At 38.7% G+C, this 27,941-nt stretch overlaps 1 protein-coding gene across 1 annotated transcript in view; it reads left to right on the top strand.

The window, feature by feature from the left end:
* Positions 1-1,856: 1,856 nt before the first annotated feature.
* ELAPOR2 (endosome-lysosome associated apoptosis and autophagy regulator family member 2) overlaps positions 1,857-27,941 on the top strand; it is an 86,773-nt gene continuing 60,688 nt past the window's right edge. Inside the window, exons 1-5 of the mRNA XM_044245932.1 lie at positions 1,857-1,969; positions 16,695-16,890; positions 22,037-22,184; positions 25,190-25,276; positions 27,175-27,280. Coding sequence (XP_044101867.1) covers positions 16,727-16,890; positions 22,037-22,184; positions 25,190-25,276; positions 27,175-27,280 — 505 coding nt within the window. The 5' untranslated portion in view covers positions 1,857-1,969; positions 16,695-16,726. The remainder of the gene's footprint in view (positions 1,970-16,694; positions 16,891-22,036; positions 22,185-25,189; positions 25,277-27,174; positions 27,281-27,941) is intronic.

The following is a 27,941-nucleotide window of genomic DNA, read 5'->3' as shown; positions in this document are numbered from 1 at the left end:
AGTGCTAACGCAGTGTAGCTTAATGTGTCTAACATTTTACATGTGTTATTACTTACTTTCCACAACAAACATACAAGGGAGAAAATAATCTTTTTTTTTTTTTTAAGATTTTACTTATTTATTTGACACAGAGAGAGAGACAGTGAGAGAGGGAACACAAGCAGGGGGAGTGGAAGAGGGAGAAGCAGGCTTCCTGCTGCAGAGGGTGCCCCATGCAGGGCTGGACTCCGGGACCCTGGGATCATGACCTGAGCTGAAGGCAGACGCTTAACAACTGAGTCACCCACCCAGTTGCCCCAGAAATATTATTATTTTCATTTTCCTAATGAAAATTGATGCTTTGAGAGGTTAAGTGGCTTGCCCAGTATCACATAAATTGTATTTGGTGTAATGGGGGTGTGAATTCAAATGCAGACCTTTCTGATTTCAGAACTCATTTCCTAACTGCTAATGTTTCCATGTGTATGCATGTGCAAAGATCACGTGCACACGCGCACACACACACGCACACACCTACATACCTTCTCACCTTAGGTGCCTGATTTCCCGATGTTGATATGACTTGATATTTCTGTTCCCTTTGGTCACTGATCCAGTAAGGGAGGTAAAATAGAGTGGATGAATCCAGACGGCAGTATCTAGGATATTAAACTGAATAAATAAGATACTGGATTGAAAATATTTGGACAAAGATTTAGAATTTCTTTCATTCTTAAAATGCTCCAGTGGTGGTGTGTCCTTGTTCACCCTCGGTCCAAGCATCTCACACATGTAATGTACTCAGATCAGGGGAGGTCACTGTGAAAATTTCAAAGCATCCAGAGGCTAGAGATAAGTGGGTTGGTCTTAATTTGGCATCTGTAATAAATGTCTCTTTTATAGTCAGTGATTGATGGCAGCCTGCTGTGGTGGATGTGTCTGGAGCTTGGGAAAGGTGCTTAAAAAAGTGCTCGTCCTTTACTAGCGTTTGGGTGATTAATTATTATACCTGCTGTAACTTTTTTTTTAAATTAACTTTTTTTTCCAATTTATTTATTTTCAGAAAAACAGTATTCATTATTTTTTCACCACACCCAGTGCTCCATGCAAGCCGTGCCGTCTATAATACCCACCACCTGGTACCCCAACCCCCCCCCCCCCCCGCCACTTCAGATTCCTCAGATTGTTTTTCAGAGTCCATAGTCTCTCACGGTTCACCTCCCCTTCCAATTTACCCAAAAGCACATACCCTCCCCAATGTCCATAACCCTACCCCCCTTCTCCCAACCCCCCTCCCCCCAGCAACCCACAGTTTGTTTCGTGAGATTAAGAGTCACTTATGGTTTGTCTCCCTCCCTATCCCATCTTGTTTCATGGATTCTTCTCCTACCCACTTAAGCCCCCATGTTGCATCACCATACCTGCTGTAACTTTTAAACAGAGTGAGAAGTAGGTCAGTGAGAATAGTTCTTTCTTTGAAAAACTGGGGACAGCGATGGCATTCAGTTTCCGAGGATTATTTAGCTCTTAGAATCCTATCTATCAATTATTTGGAGCTTAAAATGTCTGCAAGAGGAAGCGGGAAGTGTAGCCTTTTCGGAGAGGTGAGACCAAAGGTCACTGGTCACAGCCTGGGCGCGTTGACCATCCCCTCATCCTATCCTCAGTGCCAACTCACTGTCTGGCCTGATAGTTTTCGGGAAAACAAAACAAAGCACAAAGCCCTGCTTGGTATGAATGGAAGAGGGTAAGAATGAGAGCCAAGCAGAGGACAGTTTGGGCTTGCACACAGGCCGGGGCTGATGGAAAAGCACAGCTGTCCCATGAAAACCGGCTCGAATAACAGCTTGTTTCTGTGGTTGTTTGCAGAACGACTACCACTTTGAATACACGGAGTGTGACAGCAGCGGCTCCAGGTGGAGAGTGGCCATCCCGAACTCCGCGGCCGACTGCTCGGGCCTGCCTGACCCCGTGAGAGGCAAAGAATGCAGTACGTTTTGACATTCCTTCCCTCACTAGACTGCATCCCTTCAGCCCAAGAAGTGAATGAAAATGAATATAAGCGACTTTGGGGAAAAGGAACATAGAACATTGGTGTCTAGCAGAGCAAGAGCTTCTTCTTAACCCTCGGCACCCTGATGCCCGAAGTCTGTAATGAGACACAGGCGGAATGAGAGGATGCTATGTTGGTTTATTTATTTAAAAAAATCCACTTAAAATTGGGTTTACCGTCTCAGTTGAAACTCTGGAGGGCAGAGTGGCAGAATCTCTCTTTAATGGATTTTTTTCTTTGCATTTTAAGAAAGTTTTCAAAAACTTTGGGAAAATATATATAACATAAAATGTACCATCTCAGCCCTTTTTAAGGGTAGAGTTCAGCAGCGTGAAGTGCTTCCGCATTGTTGTGCTGTCGTCGCCTACACCTATGCACAGAACTCCCCCGTTTAGCAATGGGTTTCTTTTTTTAAGCCTAAGAGATTGTGCAATTTATCTTTTTAGTGTACCCTGCAGAGAGATGGTAGAATTGATGAGTATTGCCTCCAGGAGTTGTCTGAGCGATAAACAGGTTGGGAGACCAGCATTGTGAGTGAATAGAGAAATAGGTTATTACATTTGTCTTTATTTATAAACTCCACTTTTTAAAATCCTTTCATTTGGTAAGTTACAGGTTCCTGTAGTGAAGTAGTCTTGGGGAAGACTGGAGTTCAAAAAACTGAAAGTAAGACAAAGAGAGATTTTGGGTTTCCTGCTATTTCGCAAATGGTCTTCTTAAAATCTTACTTTTAACTGTTTCCAAATAAAAGAGCAGATAGATAAGCAAATTATTAAATGGTAGTTAATTCCTTCCCCTTCATAGGATGTGTCTCACTTACCAGTGAGAGAAGTATTAGCAGAGGTGGTGGGTTTACTGATAAAAGGGAGACAGGAAGACAGAAGTTGTCTCATGGGGAAAATTAGTGGAGAAAACCATTATTTTTAGTAAATGATACTAAATGATTAGAGAGAGAACCTGGGATCCTTGAAGCCAGGTTAAGCTAGGTAAAGCCAGTCCAGCAAGACTCAAGAGGATGGTGGGGTTGGATAGGAATAAGATGATACGACCTGGGTTGTTCCCAGCCACCTGTGCAGAAAGTGCGTCAGCTCTCAGTAAGGGAGGATTTGTGCAGGAAATGGAAACAGTCTTAAAAATACCTATGGAGTTAGCGTGTTGCAAAATGCTTCAGTTACTTTCCTAGAAAATCTGTGTATTTTTTAAATCTCTATTTACTTTTTAACTTGTGGGGTAGTACCCTGGTTCCCTTGTAAACAACCCTGAGGAGGAGGTTATAAACAACCACTTAGGAGTGGACTACCTAACCATCATAAACCCTACTCCTTATGCAGAGATTGTGCTGGCCAACATTGGCTTTTGAAAGCTGATTATTAGTTGGAAATGGGCCTGGGCGGAGTATTTGACACCATGGAAATTGGCAAACACTGCAAATCACATGCCTCTTCCACTGAGAGCTAGTTGTTAAACATTTATTAGCATACCACTGATTACATTTATTGGCCAAAAGTTCAAATATTTATCATAGAATTGATGCTTAAATAAGAATTATTTCTATTCGAGGATGACCAGGGACATATATATATATTTTTTTACACGTTATTTACTACAGTCTTCCACAGATAATGTTATGAATCTGATACTCCAGCTAGAGCTTTTCTAAAAAGTGGATTAGTCATCAAGACTCTAAGTTATTACTTTACAAATGATATTACTTACTTTGAAAATGATACTGACTTTACAAATGACAATACTTATGTGATGGCTGGGGACATTTTTTATGTTGGTGTTTTGTCTGATATCTGAATTTTCAGTGATTTCCGTGTAATCTGATTATGTCTGCTCTAGAAACTGTTGGTCTGGCCTCTAAACTGTGACTTCTTTTTGTACGGTAAAGGCAAACAAATATTAATTATTCTATAATGCACAAAAAACATCCTATATCTAAGTAATTTAGAAACTCAGTTAATTCATAGCATTAAACATGGTGTTTACCAAGTTCCTAGCCTTTGAAGTGTTGCAGAAGGCAGTTATGGTAATAACTGAGTATTTGCTCAGTGGTTCAGATTTTCTATTGCTAATGACAGCTGTCATTTCTAATGCACGGACTGTATATTAAACACTGTGCTTAGTCCCATTGTATCCTTACAACAGATAGATATCGGAAGTACCTTACCTCAGGTCATAGAGCCAAGATGTGGCAGATCTGGGATTCAAATTCAGACATGCCTGATTGCAGTACCTGCCTCTTACTCACTGATTTAGACTGCCACTTCTGGATGTCAGGCCTTGATGGCCCCACGTAGGACACGTAAAGCGCTGTTGGTGGACGTATTCAAGAGAAGACTGTAGACACTCTTGTGCTTCAAGGACAAAGGAGGGTAAGGACATCCTGGTTCAGGAATGGCATGCTTCTTGCAAACCATGCCTGAATGGTGCCAGGAACTTGGATGGCAAGTGATGCCCCTAGGTGCTAGACTCGGTAGTTATGCCGTAACGATATGACCCAGCAGTTGGGTCACAAAGACAAAATAAAACTGTGGTGTATGGCAGCTTCAAACAAGTGAAGAATATCTAGGGCAAGGATTGCGTAGGACTTAATTTCCGCATATCTCAATGTCTCTAAATGAAGTCGGACCCAGAGTTTGGCCTTAGTTGAAATTGCTGTAGATTTTTCAGAATGTAATTGGGGACATTTTTTTCTTTCTTATCAAAAGGAAGGCCTTTCCTTAGAAAAAGGCTTATAGGAATGTTGAGGTAGCAGCTATAAATTTTTCAGAAAATTGATGAGCAAGGTATATTATGTAATCGTTAACTTTATTTTATTTTATTATTTTTTTAAGATTTTATTTATTTATTTGATGGAGATCACAAGTAGGCAGAGAGGCAGGCGGGGGGTGGGGGAAGCAGGCTCCCCGCTGAGCAGAGAGCCTGACGCAGGGCTCGATTCCAGGACCCCGAGATCATGACCTGAGCTGAAGGCAGAGGCTTAACCCACTGAGCCACCCAGGCGCCCCTATAATCGTTAATTTAAAAAAATCATATAAAATCTGGCTGCAAGGCTTCTCTAATGAAGTTAGTGGAGTTTGTGTTGTGCTAAGAACCCTGGGTGGGTTGTGAGCAGGAAGCTTATAAGGCTCAGGAAATGGGATGGAGAGGCCTCTGGTAATTAACTGACACTGGTCCCCATAGTCCTCCTGTCCCCTCTGCTGTGGAAAGCTCCTTAGTTTCTTAGGTAGTACTGCTCTAAGGGCAGGCCACTGAGATGCCTCATATTCAGCCCTTTGTCTGGGAATTCCAGGCTTAGCTCCAGAGAACGTTGCTCCTTCTCCAAAGCCCTGGTCCCAAGTGTCTTGTGTTTGTGGGTATCACCATCGTGTGAGTCTCGGCGTCACTGAGAGACTGCTTACAGATAGCATGCCATTCTGAAGACAACAGTCCTTCCCCAGAACAAGAGGATAGAACCCCTATCCCTAATCTCTCTCTTCTCCACTGTTGGGCCATTTCCCTAAAATCTTCCCTTGACCCTCTGGGGTCTGCTTGACCTTCTTAGATCATCAAAAACAAGTCTTTTGGAATGCTTCCCTAGGTGGAGATACCTTCCTTCTTATCCCTCCTCTCTTCCTTCCTTCCCTCCCGTCCCTCTCTCCTCCTTTTTCTCTATCACTATCTCCCTGGAGAAAAGGCCATTTTGTTTAGAATCAAATCAAACCTTAGAAATAAGAGCCAGGGTGTATCTGGGTGGCTCAGTCTCTTAAGCATCTCACTGATGAGTTCAGCTCAGGTCACGATCTCAGGGTCATGGCATCAGGCCCCACATTGGGTACTGAGCTCAGTGTATGGGGTCTGCTTGTCCTTCTCCCCCTTCTCCTCCCCCTGCTTTCTCTCTCTCTTTCATAAATAAATAAATAAATAAAATTTTTTTTAAAAAGGAGGAAAGAGAAAAGCCTGGCCAATGAAAGTAGGGTGAGAATTCCTCTACCTATTTCTTTACATTCTTTTAGACAAATCTAGGGCTCTGAGGGGGAAAATGAGCACAACAAGATATCTCTTCCTCTTGGGAGTTATCTTCTATCATTTACTCCCTCAAATGGTAGTCATTGTGTAACTTTGAGTGCAACCATAACACATTTTTCTAATTGAGGATGACTATTTCAGATAGTTGTGATTCCTTTTGATAGGTTGTCATCAAATTAGTTATAGTCTTGTGGGCATTTTTTTCCTTCTACTTTCGTATTTATATAAAGTTCTAATATTTGGTTTTCTTGGATCAAAAAGTGCTAAGGTACAGAGTAGGAAAAAGCTTGAATGTAAGTTTTTTTCCCCTGTTTCTTGATTTCTCTCACATCTGTATTGTTACATATCCAGAAGCAGAGTAACTTATGACGGTTTGGGTCAATAGATTTTTATTTCAGTCAAGAAGTGAAGGAAGAGGAAGGATTTTCAGGGAGAGAGAGTTGGGTTTAGCTTTATAAGTGGGAGAAAGAGAAATCCAATCCTGGGTGTCATAGCTCTTGCTAGTATAGGCGTTTCCCCAGGATTCAACTCCTAGTCTGTTTCTGTTTGTGAAAAGTTGTTACTGGGGCAGGAGCAACTGCACATGGGCGCCCTGAGTACTTGGTGCTAAGTGCTGGTCACATAGCATGCCGTGAGTCTGTTCCATGGAACACTGACCCCAAGAAATACGTCGTGGAAATACTTCATGGAAAAAAGTGTTTCAGAGTTTTCTGTGGTAAAATACGAGAAAGTTTGGAAAGTGAAGAATCCCCTCACAGAGAGATGCAGTAAACATTTTCATTTTAAAGTCTCTGAGAAACCTAATATACACTTATAGAACATTTCCTGTGTGTTAAGGGCATCCTGTTTTACTCACAGTTTGCCAAGTTTAGTTGATTACAGCCCTCTTTTATCTAATGTGTAGTTGGACCCCCCCCCAGGCTAATTTCTGCAGATACAATTTCTGGAACACACAGGTGTAAACTCACATGAGTGACTAATTTAGTAATTTTTTAAGAGATTTTATTTATTTATTGGAGAGAGAGAGAAAGAGAGAGTGGGTGAGGGAGGCACAGAGGAAGAGAGACAAGTGAACTCCATGCACTGAGCACAGAACCTGCCATAGGGTCAATTTCATGATCTGAGATCATGACCTGAGCTGAAACCAAGAGTTGGAGGCTTAACTGACTGAGCCACCCAGGCGCTCCTAATTTAAAATAATTTTATATGGCATTACTTATACCAGGTCTAACTAATTTCATGTAATTTCTTTGCTTTGCAAGGTTCATTTGCAGTCTTACCATACTGGTGTCTAGTTAAAGACCTCCCATGGGTGATGATGGTCAGGTGTGCTATATGCCTGAGATTAAATCCCAGCTCTGCAACCAGCTTGTATGTCTTGGGCAAAATATTTAGTTCACAGCTATTTATTGAGCTTTAATTCATTCACTGAACAAACATTTATCATTTCCTATATTCTATATTGACAATTGGGATCCAAAAATAAACTTAAAAAGATCGCTGTCTTCCATAACCTTTCAATCTAATAAGAGAGCAGATAAGTAAATAAGTTACTTATAGTATAGGGGCAGAGTAAATGAAAGATAGAAATACCAGAGGTGATCTTACCTCTGGTAAGATCTGGAGAGATGGATGACTTCCGCTCACAGGAAAAGGGCTCATGGTGAAGCAGATGTAAGTTTGAAGTTCAGAGTCATCTGTTACCAGCTGAGTAACCTTGGAAAAAAATTATCTAAGCCTTGGCAGGTTCATATGAAAAATTGTTACTGAGAAAGAATTATTACTAAGAATTGTTACTGAAAAATTGTTCATGTCAAAAATCCTTACTGAGGACTGAGTCAATAAATGCCGTATTTAATGGGCCATATATGTTAATTCTCTGAGGATCTCTGAAGCAAACTCCGAAAGAAGTTCTAGACTTCAGGGCTGTGAAGTAGCCTTTGAGGCGCTGGAAGCATGGGCAGAGGTGCAGACTGGGGGCAGTGCTGGGTCTCCCCGGGTGCCTTGTGGGAGCCACGTGGCTGGCTGTCGGGGAGATTATGAGAGGGGACAGAGTTTCTGGCAGATCTCACAGGCTCCTTCCTGTGTGTCATACCAAGGACTTTGACCTGGAGACAGCTATTCATGGGTGTCTGAAGGAGTTAAAAGAGGTAACACATATCACCTTTAGTGCCAGGAATCGTAATTATAATATAACTTAATAGTAATAATAATAATGTGAAGCGGTAATAGCCCATCATTATTTGCTACATGCCAGGCCCAATTACAACTGATTTACATGTATTGACTCAAATTAATTAGGTATCACCAAAACCTTGGGAAGTAGGTACTTTGCAGATAGGGGATTTGAACCCAGGCAGTCCAGCTCCTGGGTTCATGTTCGTAACTTCTGTGGTGTCCTGACTTTTCAGAATATGCTATAGCATATACTGAACAAGTGTTCCTCCTTCTTCTTGTGGCATCCATGTTCCCTTAACGTTTATCTCTTGATGAAATGTGATGTAAGTTAAGATCTGGATAACCAAGTGATTTTTTTAAAATAGCATGTAAAAATCCTCAGATATATTGCTTTCTGGGTCCTTTTAAAGGATTAATGATCTGGCTGTAGATTTCATTCTTAATTGTATATATATATATATATATATATATATCTGACAGGTAAAAGAATAACATTCAGAATTTAGAGCACATTTGCATTTATAGCCTCATATACAATGAGAAGTTGGCATTTTTCCCCCCCTGTGCCTAGAGTCTTGGTGCTTAATACATACAGTACACTTTCATTATTCGATGTGTCTTAGGAAAAAAATTGATACTTTCTTCAACTAAAGAAATTCTTAATTTAGAATAGAGTCTTTTTGGGACGCCTGGGTGGCTCAGTTGGTTGGACGACTGCCTTCGGCTCAGGGTGTGATCCTGGAGTCCCGGGATCGAGTCCCGCATCAGGCTCCCAGCTCCATGGGGAGTCTGCTTCGCTCTCTGACCTTCTCCTCGCTCGTGCTCTCTCTCACTGTCTCTCTCTCTCAAATAAATAAATAAAATCTTTAAAAAAAAAAAAAAAGAATAGAGTCTTTTTTCATTCATCCCAAAAGATAAAACTGTAACTTAAGGCTCTTCAGAACGCTCCAGAACCATGGAATGTGTGTGGATTAGATACCTGGGGTGTCCTAAATTGGAGACTGCCTTTGCTGTTTTATTCTATAGGTGAAATATCGAGATCTGATCAGATTTGTGAAAATTCATTCTGTATGGAAAAAGGACAGGAACATTTTGTCCTCAGTAGGCTTTGTGTGAGATGTTGATGCCCCAAGTTTCAGGTGGGGAGGGTGTTGAGGTTAATGGGTTTAGCAACACACCAATGACAGGTGAAAGGTCCGAGTGAAGAGGATTATGAAAAGAACAGCTCAAAAATCAGACTTATTAGTTGTGGTGTTTGGTGGGAGCTATGGTTGAGGAAGGTTCTCTGAAAAACATGTTTTATTAGGAGATGAGAGAACTCAGCCCTCAAAACGGCAGAATCAAGGACAGCAAGCCTATTAGGAAGTAGTGGGTTACCGACACCTTCTAAGAAAGAGGAAAAGTTCAGGATGATAAGAATCAAAGTGTTAGGACGTAATTGGAAGTTGAGAAAACGGATTTCACAAATGCATTGTTCTGCCCCCTTTGGTGACCTCATCAAGTACTCTGAACTCTTTCCTTCCCCTGATGGTCTCAATTATATTTTTATTTCTGTAAAGCTTATGCTTGTACCCAGTGGACTGAAATTGTCTTCTCCTCCATCAAACACTTAGGTCAGAAAGCCACAATGAAATCCATTTGTTATTTTTTTTTTCTTAAAAGTAGAAAACTGTCTTAGTTGGCGCTCTCCTCAAAAGTTGGAAACTAATTTAATTGGGGTTGTTATCTCTCCAGTTTCATGGATCATTTTTCTGGACAAGAGTTTGTGGGTTTTTTGTGGGGAGGGGGGAGAATGGATAATCTAGCCCATCAGTCCCCTTGAAGAAGCAAAGGGACAGTCATATAGTCCTACCTGACAGGGCTGTGTGAGGACCCATTCGCTGGAAAGGATGTTAGGGGTGAGAATTCATTTTCAGAGATGTAGAGGCTGTGCATTCACTAAATACTCTTTTCAAAGAACAGGGAATTAGAGAACGTGAGTCAGACCTGGTTTGTGTTAATGTACTTGTTCATATGTCTCCCTTTCATTTTTGTAAAGTAAAATATAAAAATAGTTTTTTTTTCTTTTTTAAGAATTTCACAAGTAAGAACTTACAAAGGTCATGTTCTCTTCATCACTCGCAGTGAGAGAGGAAAAACAAGAGCTGAGATTTGCCAGGCTCAGTATCATGTTTGATTTCTCATAGATGCCATTTTCTACTTTCTTTTGTTTTCAGTGAGCAGTGTAATAATAAACCTGGCAGCCAGTTGAAGTTTTAATGATATGATAATGATAATTGATAGGCTGAATGATTAATGAAGGTAAAATTTATCGTTGAGACTCATGAACTATGCATTATTGTCCCTGTTTGTTCTGTCCTCAATGGCAGTGAATAATAATGGTTGCATGAGTAGCCTTGTGGTTGGTGCCTGGGTGGCTTGTGGGTTAAGCCTCTGACTTTGGCTCAGGTCATGATCCCAGGACCCTGAGATCCAGCCCCACATCGGTCTCTTGGCTCTGCGGGGAGCCTGCTTCCTCCTCTTTCTCTGCCCGCCTCTCTGCCTACTTGTGATTTCTGTCAAATAAATAAATAAAATCTTAAAAAAAAAAAAAAAGAGTAGCCTTGTGTTCTAGTCAAGAAGTACAGTATCTACAGCTGTAACCTTACTCTTTAAACTTATTCTATTGATCTTATTTCAATGAAACTGAACAACTGAAGAAAAAGAGACATATTTGCTTGTCTTATTTCTGGAATTGATTTAATTATTCATTTCCCATAAATGAATATAATTATTTTTTACTTAGCTATTAACTTAGGTTAACAGATAAGATAGATTTTACAGTGAATTTAGCTTAGTGAATATAAATTTTGAATCTATTTTGAGGAAGATAAGTCTAGACTAGTTTAGAATAGAAACTCCATCTGAATAGGGATTGTTTCCAAAATACCCTTGGTGTCTAGCAATTGCCAACCAAATACTAGGTACTCAAGAAGTACTTGTTGGATGACTTCCTGTAACATAGAGTGATTCCTAGATACTTAACCTGAAATGACATTGTATCCATTTCCTAATTAATCAGCATCTCATTAAAAATTGAAAATTCTTGGGGCGCCTGGGCTGTTCAGTTGTTTAAGCATTGAACTCTTGATTTTGGCTCAGGTCATGATCTCAGGATCATGAGTTTGGGCCCAGCATGGATCCTACTTAAAAAAATTTTTAAAAAATAATTGAAAATTCTTTTTTTTTTTTTTTTTTAAAGATTTTATTTATTTATTTGACAGAGAGAGATCACAAGTAGGCAGAGAGGCAGGCAGAGAGAGAGAGAGAGGGAAGCAAGCTCCCTGCTGAGCAGAGAGCCCGATGCGGGACTCGATCCCAGGACTCTGAGATCATGACCTGAGCCGAAGGCAGCGGCTTAACCCACTGAGCCACCCAGGCGCCCTTGAAAATTCTTTTATTGCTACTTGTTATTGCTGTTTACTATTTAGAAAACAAATTCCAGTAATGAGCAATCTTAAATTAAGTAGAAAAATGGATTAATTGTGAATAAATGTAATTGATAGTATTATCTTTCAAAGCATGGGGTCTTTGGAGGAAGAAAAAGCAAATTTAAAAGACCCTTGTGGTGAGAGGATTAAATAGATGTTCTTTATTGTTAGGCATAAATCATAGATGATAATCAGCATAGAAATGATTCATTCAGTAGCTGTTATTTAGTCCATTGTACTGGGCGCTTGCCTGATAATAATGATGCTTTGAATTTTCATGTCGCTTTTCACTGTCAGAGTAGTTTCCAGTGTCTCATGGGGCCACAGCCGTCCTGTGAGGGAGGAAGTGAAGTGGTATTTTCATCGGAATGTGAACGAATGAAGGCACAGAGGGTTAAGTAAATTGCGCCAGCCTTTTGCTAGTTGGTGACAGATGAATATAAATGCTTTTTTTCCATATCTGATTCTTCACACCTGCATATTTCAACCTTTACAGATTCGCAGTAGCAGAAATTGAGGTCAGAACAGAGGCATAAAGCTGAGAACAAGAACACTGAGTTTAGCGCATGACCTCTTGGTTACAATTTAGACTTTTAGAGGATGGATTTTTAATATCACTTTTTCTCTGGGTGCTTAGGGCAAATATTGTGAAATCCCAGACTAAACCCACTGTTACATGGTGTGTGACCTTATGCAAATCAGGTTTTTGTGTTCTTATGGCAGAACTTTGGGGTCTGCTTAACTTCAATTCGGATATTCTAGAATTTTGAGATTGTTGAAGAAAAATCGTATTTATTTTAGAAAATGATTAGTTGTTCAACTGAAACCTAGTCAAGTGACATGTACAACATTAATCGTCAACAACAACTTACAACAACTATCATCCTGCTTTTGTTGAAAAGGTCCTATGTTATACTCTAAAAAAATCTGAATGAAAAGAATGTTGTACCTAAGATTGTAGAAACTTTTATAAGCCAACTAAACATCAGAGGCCAAAAAAGCAGTGCTGAAGTAGAAAGTGAATGTGGCTAAGATGGAAGATACTAGAAAAGGGAAAGCTGGTCATCACTGGTGACTGTCTAAAGAGATGGGCAGTTCTGTGCTGACATAATCTCATGGAGTAAATTATGTTTTATAGGAACGTGTGGCTCTTCTCTTCCTTTGACATGTGGCTCGAGAGCTGGTTTCCAGGATAGGAAAAAAGACTAAGTAGCAGCAAATGATTAAAATACAAAAAGGTTTAGACTCTTTAGTTCCCCTATATCATTAAAGGCCCTATACTCGTTGGACTATCTTTGAACACATAATTATTTTTTGGCGATGTTAAATCATCAGACCACTGGCAGAATTCCTATTGTCCCAGACCCCTGAATTGCGTTATTAATAATTACTGCTAACATATATTGAGTGCTTTATGTCAGGGACACTGCTGAATGCAGTGTAGAATAGCTCATTGTAGAATAGCTCATTGAATCTCACAGCAATTCTTCAAGATACATGGTATTACTGTCTTCCTTTCATAGACGAGGATATCGAGACGTAGGGAAGTTAGCATCTTGCTAAAATACTTCATGAATTTTAGGAGTGATATATTAAAAATTCCACAAGGTACCTGAGGGTGGGGAATGGTTATTGCACAATATGCACAATAATGAATATTGTTCAACAGTTCAAGACAGGAAATGGAAAGTGATGTCAAATACAATGATGGGTTCATTTGAAATTGCTTCAGTTTTTGCATTTATTATACAAAAACTGCCCAAGTTGAATTTTCTTGGGGCACCTGCTTTGGAATCAGACCTAAATTTGAATATCAGTTTGGCCACTTGTTAATGGGCACCCTCCTAATTGGGTTATTTAAATGTACCGTGCTTCATTGTCCTCATCTTGTAAATGGGCATATCTTCCTCCTTCACAGGTATGTTATAAACATGTCACTCCCAATTATGGACGGATTCCACAGTTGTAAATTCACCTACTTTATAAAAGTTATTCACGACGCCCCCCACAGCAGTGCAAATGATACTTTCACAGTCATTTGCTGATATACACAGAGCTTAAAAATTTGAGTCACCTGATCTCCTGGTCTCTGTCAAGCTCAAACAAGTCACATTCTGCCTTATTTCTCATCGTGTCAACAAGTATCCTCTTCACAATTTATTTATTTATTTATTTTTTAAAGATTTTATTTATTTATTTGACAGAGAGAGAGCACAAGTAGGCAGAGAGGCAGGCAGACAGAGAGAGAGGAGGAAGCAGGCTCCCCGCCGAGCAGAGAGCCCGATGTGGGACTCAATCCCAGGACCCTGAGATCATGACCTGAGCCGAAGGCAGCGGCTTAACCCACTGAGCCACCCAGGCGCCCCTCTTCACAATTTATTTAATGCCACTTTTCCCCTGCATTTTTATGCTCTTTATTGGTGATTTTGCTGTCTAAAATGGCCCCCAGATGTTGTGAGGTGCTGTTAAGTGCAAGAAGGCTGTGATGTGCCTTGTGGGGAAAATACGTGGGTTAAATAAGCTTAGTTCAAGGGGTGAGTTACAGTGCTGTTGGCCTTAAGTTCAGTGTTAATGAATCAACTATATATATTGAATAAGATGTTTTCCAACTGAAGCACACATAAGACAAGGTTATGTATTGATCTGTTGCTGAAGATATTGTGACCAGTCTCATAGGAGCCTAACCCAGGATTTTACCATGAATAAAAAGAATTGATTGTGTAATAAATATTTAAAACATTCACTGTCAACTTTCTTTCAGCTTTCCTTCTGGTCTTAGAGAAGTAAACACCTCTGAAAGCGTTGAGGCTCTTCTCAGTGATTTTAACAGGGCCATGAACATTCTGAAATAACACAACATAATCTTCTTCTTACCTTCTAGAGTCCCTTATAACAACTTAACAAAATATTACTCCTTATGAATTAAAAGTACGATTTAGGACACTAGGCTAAACTATCTTCAAAGACTATGTGATCAGAAAGCAAATATTTTCAGCTTAGCAGGTGGTATTGTCTCTGCTACAACTATTCAGCTCTGCCATTGTGGTACAAGAGTAAACATAGACAATATGTAAATGAATGTTTGTGACTGTGTTTCAGTAAAACTTTATTTACAAAAACAAGCAAGCTGGATTTGGCTTATGAGCTGGATTTTGCTGACCCTTGATTTAATGTAATGTTGGTGCTTGTTTATTTTAGTACTTATCAGTTTTCTAGAAGCCCCATAAACAGTAAAAGTGAAATAAATTTTTTCCCATTATTGTGTTTTTCTGCTGGTTGTTCTGGTAGTGACAATAATAGTATGTAGCGAATGTTGATTAAGTGCCAGGCACTGTGCTAAGCACTTTATACTATATTGTATTTAATTAATATATCTATATAAAAGAGTATTGTGATGATTATCTCATTTTCCAGAGAGAGAAGCTGAGGACCCCAGACAGATGAAGTGACTCACTTAAGGTCACAGGAAGAGTGGTACAATGTGGTCCCAGGATAGTTTTGACCTTGTAGCCAGCATGCACTATTTTTCGCTTAAACTTTTCTTATTTTCTAATGTTTTACTAATTGTTGGATGTTGATTTGAGAGTTCAAATTTCCTTGTACGGCATCGTAAGCTTTTTTGAAGAAAAAATAATAACTTTTCAGTGGACAAATAAGTAGACAGCTGTGGGATTTAGCTCTAATTCTTTAGTTTTTCAAAATTAACTTGTTTGTTTTTCTGGCTAAGTTTTGAAATGTGTTATAAAAGAAGAATGTATCTAAATGTGAGGCTTTGCTCCTTCACTCTCTGCTGGTGGACTTGTTTTTCTTTATCGAATAATTGGGAGGTTTTATTTTGTTCTTGTTTCTTTAATATCCTGATTAAATGACTAGAAAGCCCTTTGCTGTGTTTGAGTCGCAAAGAGCACTTTGAACACAGAGCCCCCTCTTGGGGGCCATAGATTTGCATTTGTTGAATGACTAATAACTTAGCAGCAGAGCTATCTTTTTTTCTGTAACTGTGTCAACTGTTCTTCACAATGTCCATGCCTGCTGTCTCTGGTTATAGTTAGTTCTCAGAATTAGCTCAGAGCTTGACATCAGTAATAAGATGTGGGTTGCAGAAATGACTACCCAGGTCGGTGTCGTGAGTGTTGAAAAATTGGAGATACTGATTTGGCTATTGCATGAGAAACACTACCCTCCAATTACCCCATTATATTTTGTTCCCACTCACTGGATCAACCTGTTATTTGGACTTCGTATTTACCAGATAGAATTAGGAATTCAAAAATAATGATCCTTGTTTTCTGGAAGCTCAAAATCTCACATCAACTGATACATATATACGTCACCTTGTGTGTGTGTGTGTGTGTGACAGCACACATGCTTTAATGCAGGTGCTATGAGAAGAGTATCCTAGGAGCACAGAGGGAGACACAACTGACTAGCTGACTGCCTGGTGGGGGCAGGGAGGTCTTATAAAGAGGGCCATTTTGGGGTTAGAAACAGGAGTTTGGCAAGTAGAGCAGATGGATCAGTTAGCATTTCTGGAGAAAGAGGAGCACAGCAGGGAGAGAGAGGATGAAATATCTTGGGATAGGAATCTTGTTAGGGTTGAAAGAGGAAGGAGCAAGTGATGAGCCTGGAAAAATAGGTTGGGGCCAGATTATAAAGCATATATGGTAATAAGGACAAGCTTAGAAGGCTTTAATTAGGGTATGGCATGACCAGACTTTACAAAAATAATTCTGGTGGGGCTCCTGGGTGGCTCAGTCAGTTAAGCATCTGCCTTCAGCTCAGGTCACGATCCCAGGATCCTGAGATCAAACCCCCTATCGGGTTCCTTGCTCAGTCAGGAACCTGTTTCTCCCTCTCCTTCTGCCTGCCGCTCCCCCTGCTCTTGCTACCTCTTTCTCCGTCAAATAAATAAATAAAATCTAAAAAAATAAAGTAATTCTGGTGACAAAGTGATGGAGGAACGCAGTGACTAACGAGTTCTCTGTTCTTCTCTCTTCCAGCTTTCTCCTGTGCTTCAGGAGAGTATCTAGAAATGAAGAACCAGGTATGCAGTAAGTGTGGTGAAGGTACCTATTCCTTGGGCAGCGGCATCAAGTTTGATGAATGGGATGAATTGCCGGCTGGATTTTCCAACGTTGCGACATTCATGGACACTGTGGTTGGCCCTTCTGACAGCAGGCCGGATGGCTGTAACAAGTAAGAATCCAAAGGAGTCTCTGGATCTTGACTGAGTCCTTGAGACTCATGTAGTTGCTCTTTTCTAGAAAGAAGGTGGAGCTGATCTTGGTACTGACTGGGTTTCCAGATAAGCTAGTTGCAAAGAGTCATCTTTTTTGGATGGTCATACAGATAATGTAGCTCAATTTTCATGAGGTTAAAGTATTTGCTCTTAGGACATAATAAATACCATATGCAAAGGTGCAGTAAAGCTATTAATAGAAAAACAAACCAGTTTTCTAATAATATATCTGTAACATTCAAGACTGGTATTTCTACTAACCTTTCTCGAATTTCTAATGGGTAATTTTGGATTAATTTTTCTTTTCCTCTGAAAGAAAGAATGTGTAATCTTCATTTAGATACCCTATTATCTCCTGTGAGAGAGTAGGTTAAATACATAAAGTGGAAATCTCCTTTGCTTAATTATTACCTTTTGAAAAATTTTTAGAATTGAAGTATAGTTGACATATAATACAGCAGTTTAAGGCATACAGCAAAGTGATTTGATGCAATTATATATATGAAGAAATGTTCACCACAGTAACTCTAGTTACCTTCTGTCACCTTGAGCAGTTATTACAATATTATTGACTTTGTTACCTGTGCTGTAATTTCTTCCTTTCTTTAGGGGCTTATTAGCTTTGCCTGTGACAACATTGGTGGAATGTTGAAGTGTTTTGAAAAGATGCAAAATCTTACCTTTGGGCTGTCATCCTTCCTGTTCTCTTGGATTGACTATGTAATATTTCCTTCCATATGGCCATGGATGGGAAATTAAACTTCAGGCCTCTAGCTATCTTCTGACAAAAATGGCTTCTCAGGAACTCAGCCTTTTTACCATGAGCTAAGGATGCTGAGGAATTATTTAGCTGTGCTGAAAGATGTGTTCTTCCTATTCTTCCTTAATCTCACTTGCTTTCTAGTGTCCTCTCTTTCTCTCTTTTCCAAGTGACATTTGTACTCTTCTGATAATTATTTCTTTATATAAGTTTGTGGCATTAGGTATCATTAACAGGATTATTCCTCTAAAAATATATATTTATATGTACATTTTATAATGCATGTTTCATATGTATAATTTATATGTATATACCTTTGTATATATGTACACATGATATACATATATGCATATATACATGTGTATACATATGTGCTTCAGTGTGTATATATTTTAAAAATGTAATTTTATTTTCTTAAACTAAAATTGCTCTTTATCATAACTAGTAGGATGTTATAATATCTCAGATCTTTGTTTTGGTGAACAGGAGATATTGACATAGCTTTCTTCTACTTAGAATATGTAGTTTATTCATTAAAGAAATTTAATGATAAGTACAACTTTTTCAGTGTACTGTTTCATCTAATTTTCTTAATATGAGTTTCAGTCTGACATTGCTATGATCATCTCCCTCCTTCCCTCCTTTTCTTTTTCCATTCATCCAACCTTGTTTTCATTCTTTGTAATTGGTTGGGTCATAGAGTTTTCCAAAATGTTTCTATCATTGTAGACTCTAGTGGTACATTTGAATTCTAGTCACACTCCATATTTACCATTATTTGTTTTGTCAAATCCTGTTTTATTTTAACCATTCCTGGGTGCATGTGTGAAATGATACCTCCTTGTGGTTTTAAGCTGTATTTCCCATGAACACTTTTCATATAGTCATTGTCTGTGTGTTTAATTTTTTGTGTGCATGAGATACCAGTTTTACCCATTTTCTATTTTGGGGGTCATTTTATTATTGAGCTGTATGAGTCCTTTCTGTAATCTGGACATGAGTTCTTGTCATGTATATATTAGTATAATACTTACATAATATTCACATGCATGCATGTATATGCAAATACATATTCATGTATATGTAATATTTTCTTTGTTGTAGTTGCCTTTTCATTTTCTTAATGGTGTCTTGCTAAACAAAAGTTTAAAATTTGAAAAAGTACAGTTTATTTTTTGTTATGCTTAATTTTTTTATATCATCAGATATCTTTTCTAATCTTGTTTGCAAAAGCTACAAATCACAATAGGCATTCTAGTGTTATTAGAGTTATTGTACTTTTATATAAGATGTAAAACTTTACAACAGTAGTTACAGTTATATCCTCATCTGGGTGCTATTGTCATTTATTTAGAAATGTATTATAAAGCCTATAATACAATGAAATGTATGTTAAATAATTAAGTGTTTTTATTTTTTATTTTTTTAAGATTTTATTTATTTATTTGACATAGAGAGAGACAGTGAGAGAGAGAACACAAGCACAGATTGTGGGAGAAGGAGAAGCAGGCTTCCCTCAGAGCAGGGAGCCTGATGCAGGGCTCGATCCCAGGACCCTGGGATCATGACCTGAGCTGAAGGCAGACACTTAACAACTGAACCGTCTTGACAGTGCCCCAGTTGTTTTTAAAAGAACTTAAGAGATGAAAAAATATGGCTTTGTATGTTTATCTACATAGTCACCATTTTTGGTGCTCTTTTCTTTACATAGATGTGAATGTTAGGATTATTTTTTTTCAACCAGTGAAATTTTCTTTATCCATTCTTATGATGCAAGTCTGCTGTTATACAAATTCAGCTTTTGTTTACTTAAAAGCACCTTTATTTTTGCCTTCATTTTGAAGAACATTTTCTTGGACATCAGACTCTGGACTTTACTTTTCTCTTTCTGTGCTTGAAGGTGTTACACTCCCTTCTGAACTCTCCCTTATTTGTGATGAAAAGTAAGCTGATTTTTTTATGATTAATTCCCTTCTGTGTAATGTGTCCTTCTTTATTTTTTTTTTAAGATTTTATTTATTTATTTGACACAGAGAGAGAAAGGGAGAGAGAGATCACAAGTAGGTAGAGAGGCAGGCAGAGAGAGATGGAGAAGCAGGCTCCCCGCTGAGCAGAGAGCCTGATATGGGGCTCGATCCCAGGACCCTGAGATCATGACCTGAGCCGAAGGGCAGAGGCTTAACCCACTGAGTCACCCAGGTGCACCTGTGTCCTTATTTCTCTGCCTACTTATGAAATGTTCTCTATATTTTTGCTATTCAACAGTTGAACTGTGATGTGCCTGGCGTTGGTTTTCATGTATTTACCTCAAGTTTAGTGAGCTTCTTGCGTTTGTAGGTTGATACCATTACCAAATTTAGGAACTGTTTTAGCCATTATTTCATCAATAATATTTTTTCTGCCCTATTCTCTCCTTCTTTTCCTTCTTTTACTCCAATTACATGTATGTTAGATCACTTGATATTGTCTAAAAGTCACTGAGGCTCTTTTTGTTCCGATTTTTTTCTCTTGTATTGCAGATTAAATGAATTTTATTGTTCTATCATCAGTTTTTTGGGGGGGTTCTGCTGTGATTTTTCAGTTTTGGAATTTCCATCTAGTTTATTTTATGGCTCTTACTTCCTTTAAAATACTTGAGATTCTTCATCCCTTCACTCACTGTGTTCATCTTTTATTTATAGTTGACTATATTTGTAAGAACTACCTTAAATACTTGTCTGTTTTTTTTAACTGTCTTTTTTCTCATTGAAGGGTCCTAATTTTCCATTTATTGTCATGTCTAGTAAATTTTTAGTGTATCTTGGGCATTGTGAATGTTAAGGTGTAGGGTGTGGATTTTTAAATTTTTTTTTTATTTTAAGGATGCTGAATTTTGTTCTGGCAGGCAGTTTTTGTGCTGAAAAAGCACCTTGATCTCATCAGGCTTGGTTTTATTATTCTTTAGGGTAGCTCTGTAGTGATGTCACTCTTAGTTCTAGATCACAGCCTTTATTAGTGCAGGAGCTGGCCAACTATGACCTGTGGGCCCTTTGTTTTTGTAAACAAGGTTATAATGCAAGACAGCGGCACTCATTTATTTATGCATTGTCTGTGGCTGCTTTTCAATTACAACAGCAGAGTTCAGTATTGCAGGAACAACCAGATGGTCCACAAAAACAGGAATATTTATTCTCTGGCTCTTTATGAAAAAGTTTGCTGATACCTGCTCTAGGGCAAGGCCCTAATCCCAGGGTGGCAATTTTGGGGTGTCCGATGAATGCCCAATGCGGTTTTCAAGTTTTCTCCTCTCTGAGTGACCAGAAGCTTCTGTGACTCCCACTAAAGTGGTCTCTCTGTTTAAGTCACAATTTTGCATGGCTGTTCTCTGCCATGTCTGTCTGTATCCTCCAGCCTCAAGCCAGGGCCAACAGAGAAACTCCATTTGGACTTCTGGACCCCTGCTTTCTCTGATTCTCAGACTGATAAATTCCAGCTGCTTCAGCTGCCCTAAGCACTCATTTCTGCTCCTTAGCTCGGTGAGACCACTCTGCTCTGCTTGGATGCCACAATCTGGAAAGTGTCTTGAAGAGTGAGGTCAAAGTCAGTTTGGGCTTTGCCTCATGCATTTTCCTGCTCTCAAGAATCTCAGTCTGGCATTGCCTATTGTCAGTGCCTGAATATGGCTCATGTTATTTTCCTTAGTTTAACAGTTTGTGAAAGAGAAAGGGCAACTCCAGTACCAGTTAGTGAGTCATTATGGGATGTGGAAATCTCAGTCTTCAGCTTTCTTTTAGAAAAAAAGAAAAGAATTTGCCAAAATCTGACTCTTATCATCCGAATAAACAAAGAAGGCTGTTAAGTTGTGCTTTCATACTGTTTGTTAGAAATTTTTTTTTCCCCAAGAGTCAACATGTGACTCATTGGCTTAGCTCGAATTATGGTTAAATTTACAACTTAAATTTTGTTCACCAATGTATTTTTTTTTTCTTTCATTTCAAGGAACTCCTCATCTCCCTGGCAGGTATATAGGTGTATAAATAAAACTTCAGGTGTTGCTTGAGAGAATAATTCTACCTCAGACTGTTGCAATTAGTGGTCAGCTACTTGGTGACCAAGTTTTTGATGAAAAATAGCTGTTTCCTAGCAAATGGATCACATAACCTTACTGAGGTTTAGGAAGAACTTTGCCATAGGAAATGAACACTTTCCCAGTAATTTCTTGGCCTTTGAGTTCCAGAAAAGCTTTAGACTTCCATGCTGTGCTTTGCTGTTGGAACTACTTTCGAAACTGACTTACGTAACCTGTGAACAGAAGAGGGTTACTAATGCTAATGTAAAAATAACTCTTGGTTTTGTTTCCACAGCTCTTCTTGGGTCCCTCGTGGAAATTACATAGAGTCCAATCGTGATGACTGCACGGTATCTTTGATCTATGCTGTGCACCTCAAGAAATCGGGTTATGTCTTCTTTGAGTACCAGTATGTCGACAACAACATCTTCTTTGAGTTCTTTGTAAGGCCTTTTATGTTCTAGAACTTACTTTTTGAGGGAAATTCATGTAAAATCTCTTTTAATAGGTTGTTGCTTTTGCGTGGTATGCCTCCTCAGTTCTTTCTGTCAACTGAACCTTTTAATATTAAAAGAAAACCTTATTTTTTCTGTAATATTTTATTTTTGCTTAATATTGTTTATTTACCTCTGAGCTCTCATCGTGTTGAGTAATACTGGACTTGTTTTATTTTTGGTTATGATCACTAGATGACTATTTGATTTAGACTTTATGTGTGGAAAGTGCTTTCACCCAACATTCATTTTAATTTTCTTTATAGCTACAGATGTTATTTTATTCAAAATATGTTTTTACCAATTTCAGTTTTTGTTTTCTTTTCTCCTTGCAGTTTCAAATATTTGATTGATTTAAGTATAAGCATGGGCAATATTTCAAAAGTGGAAGTTGTTATGTGTTTCTGATTCTGTCAGTTTGGTATAGTCTAAAGGAATCGGGATGAGATAGTTGATGTTTTTGGTAAGAGATGAAATAGCATTATAGAATGTAGGATGAAATAGAAGTCTTACAGAGTAGGCCAGAGGGGAGGTGGGTGGGGGATGGGGCAACAGGGTGATGGGCATTAAGAAGGGCACATGATGTGATGAGCACCGAGTGTTGCATGAAATTGATGAATCACTGAACTCTACCTCCAAAACTCAAAATACATTATATGTGAATCAACTGAATTTACATTAAAAAGAATAGACTGTTGCTACTAAAATTATTTAAATATTTAATATAGGGGCACCTGGCTGGCTCAGTTGGAAGAGCACGTGACTCTTGATCTCGGGATTGTGAGTTCGAGATCCACACTAGGTGTAGAGATTGCTTAAATAAATAAATAAATAAACTTTAAAAAATAATATAAACTGTATCTAATCTAGCAAATATCTGTTGTGGCAGTCTCTCAAATGCTTGAGAAAATATTTTCAGATTGACTTCTTAAAAAAAAAAGGTGTGCTGTACAGGTAACTGGGGAAAACTACCTTGTCATATGTTTCTTTTGTCCTGATTTCAGAAGCCCAGGTACTGATAATTCTAAAACAAATTTATTTTGCTCCTGATTTTGGAAATTTGTAAGTCAGAAGTTTGATGGGAAGAGATACTTACCATGAAAGTACGAGCATTGGACTTGAAGTCAAGAGATTCTGGCTCAAGTCCCAAGTACAGTGGCTGGTTGTATGTTTTGGGCAATTTGGTTGTGTGTTTTGGGCAATTAAGCTAACTTTCCGGCCCTCAGCATTCTCTTTCCCAAAGTGGATTGTATGACCAGACCTTTAAGGATCCTCCTTGTCCTAATATCCTTAGAGGAGTTTAGGATGTTAAGTAATATTCAAACTGATTTGATTTTTAAGCTACATTTTGTTTGCAAAACACTTCTTAGAGTAAGTGATTCTCTATTCCATGGGACATGGTTGCAATATAACTAAAACTAGAGTAAGGTTAGGAAATAAATAAGCATTTAGTTTTGTATTGCTGAGTAAGTTGAGAATTTTAAGTAGAGGTACTCCTAAGGCATGAAGTTCCATTACTTCCTTTGAATGGTGCCTTTGTTCTGGTTACAAACTGAAAAGAGGTGGTGAGTTCCTTCTTTTATTGATGTTTCAGGTTTATAGGTTGCAATTTATTGACTCAGAGGGTCAACACTTAAGTCATCAGGCTCATGGTTAATGGAAAGGAAATGTCTGAAGACTGAAAGATACAGTTGTACCTTCCGACATCCCATAATTTAAAGCAGTCAAGCATTTAATTTTAGAACTATGGGAATTTCATTTAGCTCCTCTACTCTTCTTTTTAAGTGATGAAGTCAAGACCTAGAGGGAATAAGTTATTGGATCAAGGTTATACCTTTACTGAAGAACAGAAATCAGATCCCAGAATGACATTAAAATACCCCCAAAACACAAGATGTTTGCTTTTAGCTGAAAAAAGAAAAAAAAAAAAGCTTTCAGCTTATCCACACATGGACCACCAAAGGTATATTTGGGGTGCATAACTGCTTAGAAATGGCTTAACACCTGCATTAGAATAGTCATTATGCCTATTATATAAGTATGTATAAATATAATACTTAAATTTAGCTTAAACAAATATCCTCAGTGGCTGATAGTCTCTGGTATTTTTGGATGTTAAAAAGATCTGTTTTCTATAAGCTTTTAGGAAATACCTATTACAGCAAATGTTTTAATGTTGTTGGCAAGCTGGTCAAGACGATGAATGAAGTGGCCAAGATGTAGAGGTGACAAGTTCTTATCCCAATGTGCCTCTATTGCTGACTTGTGGGCAGTACTGCAAAATGACCTTGCTTTTTGATGTCTGTGTATTCTTCACAGGCCTGGAAAAGTCATGTGCAAAAACCCTTAAGCATTTTGTAAGAATGGTCTGGAGAGCACCGTGTGTTTGGTGCTCAAGATGGTAGCTACAGTCATTTGAACTGGTATGGAACATGATTAACATTGCCCCCCAAATCAACATTTAGGGCTTCGACTTTGACCGTAGCTACTTACCTACATGTCTGGAATGAGTCCTGGGGAATTGATAACAAAGCAGGTGTCATTTATTTATTAATTTAAAACCTTGCTTCCCTAAGTCTTGTAAAAACATACTTTATTTTTATTGGGCCTGAATGGTGAATGAAAGTTTCTAAAATTTTGATAAGATTTTCGTAATGATTTTTTCTCCCTTCTGTGAATTTTCAGAGTTAGCTGCTCTCATCGTCTTTCCCTCCCTCCTCTCTGTTTCTTAACCCTTTTGTTACAATAATGAAGATCCTTTACTTAGAATCACAATATACAGTTGTCACTTAGGCTCCAGAGGTCTTGGTAGGTTTACTTGCTGAGAATTACTCACTGTTATTACTTAGTAGCTATTGAAAGAAGCTCTTGCAGCCTGTCCTATGCGGAGTAATGAGTTTAATTAAAGTCATTATTCAAGAAGCTTTACTGGGGCCCTTGTGTTTAATCCACAGATTCAAAACGATCAGTGCCAGGAGATGGACACCACTGCAGACAAGTGGGTAAAACTCACAGACAATGGAGAATGGGGCTCTCATTCTGTAAGTCTCTGTTTGTCTTCTCCCCCACCAACCCCCATTCTGCTCCTTCCTTTTCCCAACCTTATAAAAAAAAGTTTATGAACAAAGAAGAAGAAATGGTTCATTAATTTAGACAGTTTCTAGCTAGGGAAGAAATTGTCCCAAAGTTCCAAGGACAGGGGCTCTTTGTTCTTTGTCTTAGGTACTTTTTCCTACCTTTCTCTTTTTCCTTAGACTTCTTTCCCTTCTCTTTCCCATCATACTCCAACATTCCTCCTTTTCAAAGGGGCATTGACAAGAAAACATGCTATTCAAAGCTAACACACAGAGCCTTGGGGTATGTATGTTTACATATGTGCTTGTCACATAGCCCAAATCAGTGGCTCCTGGCACTGGCAGGATCCTTTGATCCAACTTTCTCTGCAGTCTCCCCACAAGGGACTTTCCAGCTTGTCTTGTTGGGGGTCTGTACTGACTCCTCTGTTGGACAGCTCTGCATATCACAAAATTCACGCATGGCTGGAGTCTTAACCCGCTTCCTATCTGTTATCTGTTGCTCAAAGCTCTCCCATCTCTGGTCACTTCGAGTAAGGTCACTGCCTAGCCTCCATAGGACAACTCCAAATGCTTGAAAGCAGTTATCAGACAATGTGGTCCATGACTCTATTATTACCAGAGACACTACCCCTTTGGACTGAGGCATGGATTTCAAATCTAACTCTGGCTTAGAGTAGTTGTGTTTCTGTAGGCAATTGGCTTAATCTCTTTTGTTCTGTTTTTGGCTTCATCTCTCTGAATCTGATTTTGCTTGTAAGAAATGGGAGCAATCTTGCAGGATTAAATGAGAAGATATGTGGGAGAGAGCTAGTGTGGTCCCTGCAGAGTAGACTGAGCTGTATGTCAGTAAGCAGCCATCCACCCCCACCTTCGAGTTTAGCCGGGGGCCTCACTCTTAAGAGGTTAATACAATGTAACCTTTTGGACTGTTTTCTTTCTTCCTTCCTTTCTGTTTTTCTTTCTTTTTCATCTGTATGCCTGGAAGTGATGCTAGAACCACTTAAGATCCCATTCACCTAAGCATTTATTAAGCTGGGCTTTGAAGGTACAAGTAACCCTTGGCAACAAATATACTTTCTTCACTTAACACAGGGGAAAGTACTTAGTGCATGACTTTTCTGAGTCTCTGGCAGCATGTAGTACTTGGACATGTTTTAATTTCATACAGCTTGAACTTGGCCTGCCAGAGACTACACAGAAGAATAAGAGTGGCAAATGAGAAACCAAGGAGCCCTTAAATTAATTTGTTGGCTTTGACAGAAACAGCATGAGTTTTATGAGAAACATAGTTTGATAGGTAAATAGAACCATGTGCTGGTGGCCAAGGAAGCAAATATTACATGTAACATCAGTTGTAGTCATTTAAATCATGTTATTTTATAAAGCCCTATTTATCTCTGGTTGCTGTTGCGGTATAGTTTATTAAAAAATTTTAGAAGGAAGCAAACTTATTCTGTTGCCTTTTTGTTTTCAGAGCCCAGAGATCTACTTATGAATAGTGGCAGTCCATAAATACGTGATTGGATTGAGTGCCTTTTCACTCTCTGGAATGAATTCCTTTTAAATACAAACCAAAACTTCATGCACATGGTTTAAAAATCATTTTATCTTTTTATTTAGGCTTAAAGAATTTCCTTTTCTTTCTTTATTGCTATACTTTTTTATTGTCGAGCTTTTTTTTTTTAAGGAAATATGACTACAGCAGAGCTTATATATGAACTAACAATAGATTTAAGTTCATAGGTTCCTAATTAATGGTGTTTCATGATAACACCTTGAAAAGTATATAAGGAATTAGCTTTGAAGTATGATTGAAGTAGCGTGGTTTATCTGACCCAACTGCCTTGTGTTCCTCTTTACAGGTAATGTTGAAATCAGGCACCAACATACTTTACTGGAGAACCACTGGCATCCTTATGGGTTCTAAGGCAGTCAAGCCAGTTTTGGTAAAAAATATCACAATTGAAGGTATTTCACAGCAATTTTTTTTAGTAGTCATATATCAGAAATTGGAGCTTGTTAAAACACTGATTAAATTGTCGGTTTGGGTGGCTCAAGGGTTTATGGGGCAGGAATTAATACATTAGGCATTGTACATGTCTAGTGATCCTGGTGTTAACTTTGGCAAGTTGACTGGCTTTTTTTTTTTTTGTACACTTAAACTAAATTAATTGAATCTGTGTGAAAAAAAAAAAGCATGATACAATTTCCAGTGTCTCTACATAAAATAAAAGGATCCTTGTTAATAAAACACTATTCCTTATTCAAGAAATGTCTATTGTACCAGACATTGAGCCCACCCAGGTCACTGTAAAAGCCACAGAAAAAGAAATAAAATAAACTTTCTGTCTCCTGAACCTCTTTTGCCTCTCTGAACCATCCAGGCATTTGCTGGCCCAGGAGAGCAGCCAATAAACCATGGAAAGGTTCATTCTCAATTAGGGCTACTTTTAATTAAACCAGTCATTCTCCTTTATTAATGGCTTATATTTTACTACGTTCTGTACTGGTTCCTGTGACGCTAACTCATTAGTCATAGGGACATCTGCTGGCAAAGGCTGGAATTACAAACCAGAGGAAAAGGCTGTTTGGGCCAGGGTCGGCTAGGTCAGAGGGAGCAGAGTTGTCT

The sequence above is a fragment of the Neovison vison genome, chromosome 4 (assembly GCF_020171115.1).
Source record: "Neovison vison isolate M4711 chromosome 4, ASM_NN_V1, whole genome shotgun sequence".
Classification (NCBI taxonomy): domain Eukaryota; kingdom Metazoa; phylum Chordata; class Mammalia; order Carnivora; family Mustelidae; genus Neogale; species Neogale vison.
This window is presented reverse-complemented; position numbering and strand designations above follow the sequence as displayed.